The following is a 12,650-nucleotide window of genomic DNA, read 5'->3' on the forward strand; positions in this document are numbered from 1 at the left end:
GCATAAAACAAAGGACTCTTACTATGTGCAACCACATGGATAAATCTTGCAGCAATGCTATGGAGCTGAAGAATCCAAATGCAAAAGGTGGAACAGTAGATCAGGTATAAATTCACTCACATGAAGCTTCAGACCCAGCCAAGCTAGTACCTGTGGAGAGCAGTGAGATGAGGCTATCTTCAGCAGAGCAATGACTACCCTGGTGGGGGCAGGGGCCATCTGTGGTCTTGGAAGGAGAATGGCAGCAGACTGGTGTGCTGGGAGCACCTCGATAGGGAAGTCCTAGCAAGACCCACCTATGCAGGAGGGAGGAGAGAGGGCATGATGGACTCAGAAAGCCAGAGAGACTCCTGGCTCCTGGGAACCTCAGCAGCATCCCCAGTGTGGGCGGGGAGACCTCAATGACAAGTCCTGTCCACAGTAAAGTTTTGGGGGGTGCGTAGGGATGCCAAAGGGACCTGAGATGATTCAGTCCTGGGAGGACAAGCTCAGGGTGCCACATGATGACAGACCTGGCCCCCAACAAGGACTCACATGGACATTCAGGACGCATCATTGGTATCTTAGAGAGGAATGGTCAGGCAATGCTGGGCAGTACCACTCTCTGAGTCATGGCTAAAACAAAATTGGTGCCCGGTTCACTAAGAAAAACCAACACATTTGTCTGAATTGTATGCGGTGTTGCTTTTCCCACTGTCCACAGAGGCTCACCAAAAGGCCGGGCTCCCACTGTTCTGCATTGGCTCCACCTTTGTGCCAACATGCACTGATGAGGGGTGACTTGGCTACTGCTCCCAGGATCTTCACAGTTGTTACAATTCCTCTCCAGTATATGGTGTAAGGCGGGGTGTAACTGAAGACTCAATTCAATTTTCTAATGATGATTCAATGATGTCACACAAATTATTTTCCAACCCCTTCTGCCATGATGGAACAACCTTGTTACTCCAGAAGTAATGCATGGAGGGCAGGATGTCAGACCTGGGCCGATGCTGGCTGGCACACTCCTGCCCACCCAGGGGTGCCCATGCAGTAGCAGCCCTGGAGGTGGGGCTGTAGCATTCCAGCAAGTGGAGTCTTCCTCCTCGGCTCAGATGTGCAAAGTCAAAGGCCCCACTTTCTTTCCTCTCCTTCTGTGTGAAGAACGTGAGTGCTCCCCTGTGTCTGGAGCAGCCCTGACACTGGTGTAACAGAAAGGAAGCCCATGCCTGAAATGATTAACCCCTGTGCCCAGTCCCTCCTGCTCCAGGAAGAGGAGGAAGGCAGGCGTGCTCTCCCGTCCCTGCTGCTGCCTGCTTTCTGTTGAACTTAAGGGCAGAAAATGTTTGCTTCAGATGCAGCCCCAAAACCTGGCCCACCAAATGTGTGACTATGTTTATTTTCCCCATGCATAAAAGATTGGGAAAAAGACGAATTTGATCAAGCCTAAAACGTCCTTATCTGAGGCTCTTGAAACCCTGATGAAATTGAGTTTTTCCACCAGTGAGAAACTCCATCAGGACCCAGAAGAGGAGCAGCGCATGGGCAGGGACTGGGACATGTCCCTGGGAGGCCCTGAACCCAAGTACACCTGCTCAAGGACACAGGCATCCTGAGAGCCCCATGCCCTCATTCGAGCTAAAGGGAGGCTGAGCATGTTTCACTACTCTCCACAAGACTGAACTTGAGCTTCCCTTTGTTCTGAGGTGTTTATTTCACTCATAATAGACTGTGTTGACTTCCAAGCAGCCCCTTTGCTTGTGGGGTGATCAGCTAGGAGAATAGAGCTCATTAACAGTCATGCTTTTCAAATGGAAATTGTCCTGTCTTTATGGAGAGTGGCTAGGGAGTCCTTCATAGAATTAGCATTGCTTTCTCTTTTCTTTCTGACTCTTTGGGTCCTTGCATAATTCTGAATGGAGAGGAGAAGAGGGAGAGTGAATTAAACTGATATTCCCATTACTATTCTCCTTTATAATCTCAAGATAGGTTACCCATAGATGCTCAGAGACCACTTGGTCTCAAAGGGTTGGGTTTCTCTATCAATAGCATCCAAATAATCATGACCCTTGCTCATTGAGCACTTGACCACATTGCTCATAAGTGTGCACATGTATGCACTCACACCCACAGTGGAATGAAGTAAGCCATGGCCACATCCTTCACACAGAAGACCCACCAAACTGCAGCTACTCCATGGCCTCCTACACCATCACTTGGGATGCTCTGTGTCTCCTCTGTTAGCCAACTTTCCATAGCTCTAACAGAGTCCCCGAGATAATGAACTTATTGTAATAAACTTAAAATACACCTTAGAAAATGTTTATTTTGCCTCACAGTTTTGGAAGTCCCTGCCCATATTGGGTTGGTTCCATTGCTTTGAGCCAGCAGTGAGATAGCTCATCATGTAGGAGCACATGGTGAAGCCACCCTGTTCACCTGGCCAGTCAGGAAGCAAAGGATAAAGAGAAGGTGGCTGGGTTCACAGTCACCTTCAAGGACTTGTCACTAACAGCATAGAGACCTCCCACAAGGCCCCAGCTCCCAAAGGGTTCCCCACCTCCCAATAGCACCTCCCTGGGAACCGAGCCTTTGACACAAAGGCCTTTGGGGGACATTTATACAAACTTCAATGTCCCCATGCTAGAAGCAATGGTGAAAAATTGAACTCAGGCTCTTTGGAGTCTCCAGAATTTGAGAAAGAGGTGCTCTGACAAGCTCAGAGTCCCAAGGGTGGTCCTGGAGATTCTGTCTCATCCTGGTCACCCAGCAGCTCTGTGAGCTGCATGTGCTGGATACCCCTCCCCAGCAAGACCTCAACAAGTTTTCCAGACTCCCTGGATCACAAAGGCCTCCAACTCCCACACCCTCTGTCCCTAGGCACACTCCTCGAAAAGGAGTCCCCTGGGAGCAGAGCTCCAGGCACTGGACTGGTGGAAGAAGAACACAGCACACTGCAGAGTTGGGCTGCAAAGAATGATGGGCTCACCAGAAATGCACAAAGGGGCGGCTAAGAGGCGTTTCAGGGACAGGCAAATGACATTCAAAGCCTGGAGGGAAAACCTGTGGAAGCTTAGGGATGCATTGCTGTGGTAGGCGCACCTGGCAGGGCCCCGGCCCTCCTCCATTCAGGATGTGCATTAATGGACCCAAAATATTGAGAGCAAATATTGACTCTAACTCCTAAAAAGCCTTTAACTATTTATTTTGAATAATTTGATACCCAGGTAAATTAATGCTAAAGCATTTCTCTGTTTGTGCCAAATCAGTGCCTCTCGGTGGGAACTCTGTCCATCTTTGCAGGCAAGCACTCACTCTCAGTAGGCAGTCCATTTCTGCAGAGTGCCATTCAGTTAATTTCAAAAAGAACCCACAAAGGTATATGGAGCAGGCAGTAATAGCATGGAAAATATCCAAAATTACTAGAGCCAGCAACAGAACTTGGATGCCATGTTCATGCACTAATAATTTGTAGTTTACATATTGAAGGTGACGATCAACTGACTACTCTCTATGCTGGTCATTAAAAATTCACCGTTAGTCCTCTACCTTTCAACATTGGGGAACCAGATGCCTTTCCTCCTCTCCTTGTTAAAAGCGGATTGCAGACTGCCATTCAAAGTGAAACTGAAGCCCTGTGCCAGCGAGATAATGTCCATGTCCTGGTTTCCCTTCAGAGGGCCAGGCACCTTTGTGCTCCAGGCCAGAAGGTGCTACAAGGAGGCTCCAGGAAATGGTTTCCTTTCAGATGAATCACTGCCTTAGGCATCTGTGATTAGGAATCCTCCTGATGAACCGCATGAAATTGAACATCTGACGACAGGTGGGCCCCATAAAAATATATCACATGCTTTTGTTTAAATGGGAAATTAAAAAAAAAAAAAAAAAAAAAAAAACATGGGCAGGAAAAAACTGTCAAACAACATTTTTAACTTCTAAGCCCAGGTAAAATGAAGACCAAGTATTTGAAGTTCCCATGAAGCCCAGGTGTCGGAGCATCTCCCACTGCTTGTGGCTTTCTGGGAGGAATCACCTCTTCTCACTCCCATTTCATTCCCAACAGCCCCTGTTTAGGCTGTTTTCATAAGCTACCTGATTCTAGAAGTCCCTGTAGGAAAGAGATCAATTTAACCAGGGAAGGTCAGAAAAACACATGGCTTTACTATCCAGGAAGTCAGGAAGGACAGCTGGACTGTAGCCCACAGGCCCAGCTGCCTCGTCCTTTCTAAATCCTACAGAAGGTGTAATTTTCACAGTAAAAAGGCATTAAACCATTAATTGAGTCGTCTCAATCTCCAACCCTCCTTCTGGACCTTCATTTTCCCAGCAACTCCAACTGAGTAAAGGCCAATTTATTTGATTGGTAGATGTGCCATAACACACATAAGAGGTCTACTCCTCTGACTGAAATATTTCTCATTCAGTCCTTAAGACACATCAAAGAACAAAAAAGGGGGATGCAGAATGGTGTTTATACTATAATTATGTTTTGGTCCTATCCAGGAAATTTCAGCTACTCAGGAGGTCAAAGCTTGACGAGCACAAGTTGAAAGCCAGCCCCACCCCTTAGTGAAATGCTGTCTCAAAAACAAAATAAAAATGGCTGGGAATGTGCATCTGTGGTGGAGTGCTTGCCTAGCTTGTGCAAGGTCCTTGGTTTAATCCCTGTAGTGTCAGAATAAATAAAAAAAAATGAAGAAGAAGAAGAGGAAAATAAAATGTTTTCTTAGATATGCAAAGTCTCCAAAAGTATACAAAGACATTGGTGGAACTGTTTACTCTAGATGTCAAAACTGCATACTGTTTTGTACACTTCAAATCATAAAACTTTATTATATTACATATTAAAAATAGATAAGTGCTTTTTTGAATTTAAAATGTTTTATTCTGCACAAAATATTTTAAAACAATTTGCAGAACCGAACAAAATGTATATAAATGAAAGTGCTATAGATTTGTATTCCATAATGCAATTATATTCAAAAATGTATTTACCTTTGAAACATAAAAAGAAATAATGGTTGAAAAACAGAGGCAAAGCTAAATTCACCTGAATCAAATAGTGAAAACAGCAAATTATAGCTATAATAGTATGGCAGTAAAATCAAACAAAACATTGATATAAAAATTTCTTAAAATACTACACTTAGAAACACTAAAAATGTTCCTTTGCACAAAATAGTATTTAATCTGTGCTTTAAAATTAAATGGCTTTCAAGATGGTGGAATAGAGGGGATTGCCTTGGTGGCTGCTCCATGGCATGAAACCAAGAAAGCAGACAGGCAGATTTTTTTTTTTTTTTAAGAAATAATCTTCATCTTTGCCAATATATATTCTAAAGAAATCAGATTTCTACACCAACTAATGGAAAATTAACCATTTATAAGTATGTTCCAATCTAAATAAAAAACATACATACATATATCAGGACTGATTCTGCCAATTCAGCTAAAACATTTCCATTCCTGAACTATTAGCTACTGAAAGTCTAAAAATGCTCATTTCTTGGGTACCCTCCTTTGTCAAAGGATGTACTAGCAGTTCAGATGCTGTTTATATAATTGACACCTAGAGAAGGAGACCCCAGAGACAACACCCAGCAGTCTGTAAGACTAGATCTCTTTTCCAATGTTCTATGCAAATTATGAAATTTAGCAGTTATATTGAGATCTTTATAACTTGAAAGTGTCCTGAGTATTTTTTAATCTACTTTCTCCAAATTTCTTTCTATTCTAAATAGAATATTTTTCCTCCTGGTACTAATAATGTAGAATTAATCAAACAAACACATTCTATGTTTGGGACATTTTGAATTAAAATGACCAAAGAAATGAAATCTGTTAAACCAGATCATTATTTCCCCCTTTAAATATTGGTCATTTCCATGAACCTATTTCTGCCCCCTCCAACCCAGGACGCCCATGTGCATGCATCTTCACTTGTTTAAACAGTACAAGGAAGTCAGTGCATTTTAAAATTAATATACTTAACCATCATAAAAACAGGCGAGGTTAATAGTGATGCCGCAGCACTTGGTTGCCAACTGGCAGTCTACAGAAGGAACCTGTTCCTCCAGTTTTTACTACTTACCCTGTTCTGACACTAGACTGTGCAAGGTCTGGCTCTGCGAGTATTATCAGAGAACACAGACATGAAAGCCAGAACAGGGGACTGGGCTAAGCTTAGCATTTCAGGCAAAAGGGTAAAAGTTAAAGAGAAAAACTAAAGGAAGTAAAATTAAGGAAAAAGTTACCTGTGGATTTTATTTACCCATACTAAGACTAGTCCCTTCTTACTGGAGTTTTACAACTGACTGGACCATGACTCATAGCTATAAATATTGGTCATTTTCAAACACTTCAACAACATTCTTCAATAATTTTATTGTCTCCAGATTATGGTGCCACACTATGCTCTTTCCTGTTTAAAACTTCCATTTCCATAATCCATTCCCTTGTACAACTGGAAGTAGGTTTACTGAAATGTTCTTAGTTATAGCTGAAGGCAGAAACATTTACAACATTTAGCTTTTGTTACACCCGTAAACATGTGGAAACTGCTTTCAAAGCAACTGTAATATGAAAAGAATGATATTCTTGCAAATGTTGATGGTTGTGCATTTCTTAGCTTATTAGTCTGGTATGCTACACAGGCTTCCTGACCTCATCTCCATGCAATAGTCCAAGTCCTTGTGCCACTAAAACACTAGTATGAAACACTGCCATCAGTATTTAACTATATACACAAACAATGAACTGGCAAGTATCGAGTTTCAAATTAGATCCTTAGAATATAGTTACTTTGTGTTACACATAATTATTATAAGCACATTTTGTTAGAAGGGAAGAAATTAATTCAACATTCTCAATTCTCCAATTTGAAGTGATACCTGCCTCTTAGTTTCTTGGAAAGAAGTTTTGGAAGTTATATACATATATTTCATTTAAATTATACAGCAATCTTTTATTATTATTATTATTGTCCCAGATCTTGTTTAATGAAGATCTCTGCCATCAAATCAAGTACGGTATTTCACAACTATAAGAACTGAAAGCTAACAGTAAACAGAAGGTGACGATTTCATCCTAAGTGAACAGGAGCCAGACCTGGCCTTGAACAAGTCACTCAGCCCTTCATGTTGGGGTGGTAATGAGGGGTCAGAGAGGGCTTCCCTTTGAGAATCTGCCTCTCTCCCTGTAGAAATGTACATTGATAATCACTAGCAAAAGGATGACAGCAACCAAAGCCATGATGGCTTTTATTTTGCATCCACAACACCACATTTGCCTTCGAAGTTGTTTGGCTCTGTTGCTAAAAGCAGTTGCATTATCCCATAAGCTATCTATATCACACAGAGGATGGAGAGAAGGATTAAACGACATAACAGGATTCTTTTATCTGATTTGTCCTGCAGTTCATCTGGTCTCTCCCCTCTTTCAATTACCTTTGTAATATTTTCTTGCATGACATCAATAACTTCATTCACTTGATTCTGAACATGCTTAATCTTATCATTTCTGGGTCCAAATCTTGGTCCAGATGGCCCCCTTAGAAAAAAGTCCTCTTCTTCATCTGAATCATCTTCCAAAAGATTTTTCCTTTCACTTTTCACTGAACCCGTGACATCATCATCATTTAGGTGGCGCTTGAACTTGGGAGGCATATTTTTTACTCAAAGTACTCTTCTATTTCCCAGCAGAATAAAATATTCACCACCTGCGAGCTGGGGAGCTCCGCAGCGCTCCCGGCAGCTGCGTCCGGCGGGGAGAAGGGGAGGCAGCGCTGGGAAGAGACAGGCGGGAGGGGAGGCCACGGCGCCGACCGCCTTGGCCGCTGAGCTCCCAGACAGGCAGCTTTTCCACAAGTGAGGTCCTGGAAACCTTCAGGGATACTATACATCCCCTAGGTAGACACTCTACTGCCTCAGATCTATACTGTTAGATGGGTAGACACACAAACAACATTTGCCCCAAACCAACCAAGATATCCAGTAATAGAATCCATTGACACCACAGTGGAAGAAATGTTAGAGGAGTTTTGAATTTACATAGTTAAATTGATCTGCAAAGTAAAGGATGGTATAAGGATTGAAATCAGAGAGAAAATACAGTAAGTGAAAGATTACTTCAATAAGAAGAGAGAGATTCTGAAAACAACAACAATAACAACAACAAAAATCCATCAGAAATCCTGAAAATGAAGAAATCAATAAACCAAATTAAAAATTCACTGAAAGCACTACCAGCAGACTATATCGCTTGGAAGACAGAGTTTCAGACAATGAAAACAAAATATACAGTCTTGAAAACAAAGTTGACTATGGAGAAAAGATATTAAGAGACCATGAACAGAATCTTCAAGAAAAATGGGAAACCCTGAAAAGACCAAATTCAATAATCATTGGTATAGATGAATGCTCAGATATACAAACAAAAGGAATGTACCACCATTTCTTTTTTTTTTTTTTAATAGAATAATTTTATTAACAAAAAGAACCCATGGGGTTCAAACAAGAATACAAAATGCAATCTTTAGTTTTCTTCCTGTGGGTTAAACTGTTACATTTTTAATAAAAATAAAAAAGCTTTCATACTTAACTTATCAAAAACATAACCCCTCCTACTGAGTTTCTTATTGTGCAAAACACAAACACACACACACACACACACACACAAAGTTTTGCCAAGGGAAGGATTTTGTGTGCCAAAAGATGCACATTTTCAATTTTAAACTTTTTGCATCAAAAAAAAAAAATTCTAAGGCCACTTTTTTTTTTTTTAAACTAAAGAAGAGCAAGAGGGAAATAAACAGGCAAATAATAGCAGCTAAATTTTTATCTTCATTTGCAGATTTTCTCTGTTCCAATGTTTTTCAACATTCATAAAATGATATTTTAATTGTAAAAAGATATGCAGTTTGAATCTACTTCTGCTAAAGGTCAGGTAGACCAATATCAAGTCACACTTCTGATTTATTATCTCGATGCTACAAAATTGTTTCGATTTTGCAGGGGAACTTTGTGATTTCTCTAATCAAGGAGATAAAACAATCCTACAGAAGGATTTCATTAAGTGGTTGCTTTTCTACATGGAGCCAAATAACTAAACTCTCTCTCTGTCCATACTGTTCCCTTTGTTTTGGTTTTGTGGAGATGGACAATGTCTTAACATGGCATGTAAACCACAGCTTAGAAGTAAAAAAACAGCTGAAGATGATCTTTCTCAAGTAAAAATAAAGCTGTTCAGACAGCACTCAAATACACATACCTGCTTAAAGACACACAGAAACAAAACAGCTTAAAAAAAAAATCTCTAAAAACTAAAGCAAGGACTAAAGTTTTGTGACAAATCTAGTACCACAATTACTGATACAACAGTTTTGCATTGTGATTTTAAACAGTGACTTGTCATGAAAACAAGTGTGTTCAATAGTTACACGATTACAGAGAAGAGAGGTATCTGAGAGGGTGAAAAGCACACATTTACCTAATGTTTGTAGAAAATCCCTGATCAAATGGCCAACTGATTTTTAAATACAAAGTTTACCATAGAAGAATTTTTCTATTTCTAAGTGAACATACTGATTTAAAGATAAGTTAATCATCTTATTGAATGAAGTACAGTATCATGCCTGGGAAGCACCAGCGTTTCTGGATCAAACCCTTAAGACCCAGTTGGTCCATAATCTCTATCATGGGAATCCCTATTTCCTTTCCACTTAGTGTCCAGAAATGTTCTCAGCTCACAGAACCAACAGACTGAAGGAAAGCAGGTGAGCTTGTGACCATGTACAGGACGGGAGGGGGGACGGTGAAAATACTGCTAGAACATTTAGCAGCAACACAATCCTGTTGGTCTGAATATCCTGAGGTTAAATGGCAATTAAACTATTGCACCAAAACAATAAAGAAAATCACAGTTTAAATTGAATTGCTAAAGAATTGGAAAACAACATATAATGCAGTGACTACTATCAGTCAACTTAAGCCTTTTGATAGAAATTAAATGTATGTCTTTTTGAAAAAATGTTTTTACCCTCTTTGATTTTGCATTTATTTGAAATATCCTTAGGTATACATGTATTTGTTTTCACTTAATGCTAACCTTGTGGATTTTCTCCTTGGTCTAGTTTCAGATTTAGTGATAGATAAGACTGCTTTAGTAAATAGCAGAAACCCTGAAGAAGGGTGATCAGGCCTGGAGTTTAAAAAACATATCTGATAACCCCATTAGAGGTAGGTTAAGATTATTATTATTATTATTATTATTATTTTTGACTGTGTAGTTATCAAGGCATCCTGAAGATGTAACCTTTTGGTTCCCCTTTCTTTTTCTAATGTGCCCATAGGAAATTAAGACAAGAGGAAAATCAAATATATATCCTGTTGAAGTACTTACAGTTGGTAAAAAGTACAGCCTTCAACAACTCACGTTTTCATGTGAAAATTCACCTTTCCCCTTTGAAGTGGCAAGTCTTCCACAACCCTTCTAGGTTTCCTAACAAGTACACTGAAACCTACTACGGAAGGAGTGAAAACTGTCATTACTTCATTAAGACCTTATGTGAGCATGGTCTCAAGAAAGGATGCTTCCAAGGACTTTAGTCCTTGATGTGGTAATATGGAAAGAAATCATGAAGACCCTGAAACCTGAGGGTCTCACTTTGTATTTAGAGTAGGCCACTTTGCCATTCACACACACTTCTATGCAGCTTGGTTCTCCGTAACTATCTTTTCCCATTGAGTCTGTGTTGCCTTAAGTTTAGACACCTTGGTTCCGTTCCACGTTGATAAGCCTTCTTCAGGACGTGCTCACACAGCACTCCCACCAGTTCCAGGCTCCCTTCTCTCAGGTCAGCACAGGCATGCCTTCACTTACTCTGCCACCACCAGGACTTCCATTACATTCTTCGACTTTTCACATCTTCATCCCATTTTTCAAAGGGGACATATGACCACAAACTTGTGCAACCATCCTATTGGCCCACTGGAATGTTCTCATATTCTTACTTATGTTCTTAAGTTAGCCTTCTCTCCCTCACCCTCAGAAAGGCAGGGGAAAGAAGCAACATTCTAATTTGATGATGAACACAGTGATTTCTGAAGTACATTCAGAGAATGAAGGAAACAGGCTGGGTGTCTTCTACATCACTAGGATGTGGATCAACCTCTGAATAAAGTGGTGGGGGCTGAAACCGGAATTCTTGTATGCAGGCAAACATAGGATAGCACGCCTCTCCCTCACAGTCAGGGGGCTGAGGGTAAGGAGGAACGTGTCTAGAGAATTCTTCCTCTGATACCACATCTGCATAATTTGGTGGTGCTTCAGGCTGTTCTGGCAGGGTCAGTGTCAACCAGCTCATATCCATTCTGAACTGGCTGGCAATGCTGGGGTTTCTGCTGCCAAAACCATTATAGGGAATTGTACCAATAACTAAAGGCAGCTCAAGCATCAATTTTTTAGCACCAGGAATGTGAATGTATACGGCTAGGGAATAGTCCACTCTGATAATGCAGCAATCCAGGATGGATGGAGTAACAGGTGGGATTTTAAGAGTTTTCCCATTCCAAATGTCGGTGCTCCCAGATGCAATGTGGTTTCCTCGCACATTGGCAACCATGTGATGGACAGTCTTTGTTTTTCCACTAGCCAAATATGTCTGGGTTTGGAAAATAGCTGCTTTGGGAACAATCAGACGAGAAGAACAATTCTCTATTTCTGCATAGATTGGAATAGCTTCTCCATTACAGTATCCCTTTCTTTCAATTTTGGCACTCAGCGAGACTGGACCAGAAGTAAAAAACCAACAGCCAACCATTTTCTCTTGAGTTTTCAATACAGGGGTCAATAATGCTGGTGTGTTGACATCGACATGACTAACAACCTGGAGTTCTCGTTTTACACTCTGATCTGGTACCTTGGGTCGTTCCAAAACTGCCTTCACACAGTACTGAATGCTTCCGTATTTCCCAGTAAATGAGGTTACCAAAGGTTCAGATGGAAGTTGAAAGCGAAATGGAAATTCATGTTTTCCAGGCTGCAATAAAATGACGGCTTCACCGGCCGGGGGCTCGCGCAGGCTCAGGCACACGTTCAGGTACTCCACCTCCGAGGCGGCAGCAGGAGCCGCGCCGCTGGCCGAGATGCGGGCGCTAGCACTCGGGCCCCAGGTGGCGGTGGCACGGCCCTGGGCCTCCAGAAGTAGTAAGCGCAGGGCCACGGGTTCGGTCGCCTCCAGCAGCACGTGCCCGGCTACTGTCTCACCGCTGGAGTAGCAGCCCTTGCGCTCGTCTTCGAACACCAGACCCAGGCTTTTCACGCGGCCCTCGGAACCTAAGGCCGCGGTGGACCCCGCCTCTCCGCCCATCCCGCTGGCGACGCGACCCCGCCACGGAGGTCCGGAGAGGCCGGGAGCCGGGGTCGCGAGCAAAGAGGCGCCGCTGTCAAGAGCGCCTGCCACACGCCAAGGGCCACCGCGGCCGCTGTGCGGTGCCCGGTGAAGCTGTACCACCATTTCAATGAAACAATATCTGAAAATCTCCCAAACCCAAAAAATAAAATGGAAAATAAAATACAGGAGGCCAACAGGACCTCAAATATGCAACATCTCAACAGACCAAAACCAACATACATTATTATGAAAATGCCTTACATTCAGAATAAGGACAGAA

At 42.0% G+C, this 12,650-nt stretch overlaps 1 protein-coding gene across 1 annotated transcript; it reads right to left on the reverse strand.

Moving 5' to 3' along the window:
• Window positions 1-8,447: 8,447 nt before the first annotated feature.
• Window positions 8,448-12,439, reverse strand: LOC306652412 (arrestin domain-containing protein 4-like). The gene has a single exon (XM_079125322.1). The coding sequence runs from the start codon at window positions 12,344-12,346 to the stop codon at window positions 11,090-11,092; it is 1,257 nt and encodes a 418-aa protein (XP_078981448.1). The 5' UTR covers window positions 12,347-12,439; the 3' UTR covers window positions 8,448-11,089.
• Window positions 12,440-12,650: the final 211 nt, after the last annotated feature.

The sequence above is a fragment of the Sciurus vulgaris genome (assembly GCF_902686455.1).
Source record: "Sciurus vulgaris genome assembly, contig: HiC_scaffold_182_arrow_ctg1, whole genome shotgun sequence".
Classification (NCBI taxonomy): domain Eukaryota; kingdom Metazoa; phylum Chordata; class Mammalia; order Rodentia; family Sciuridae; genus Sciurus; species Sciurus vulgaris.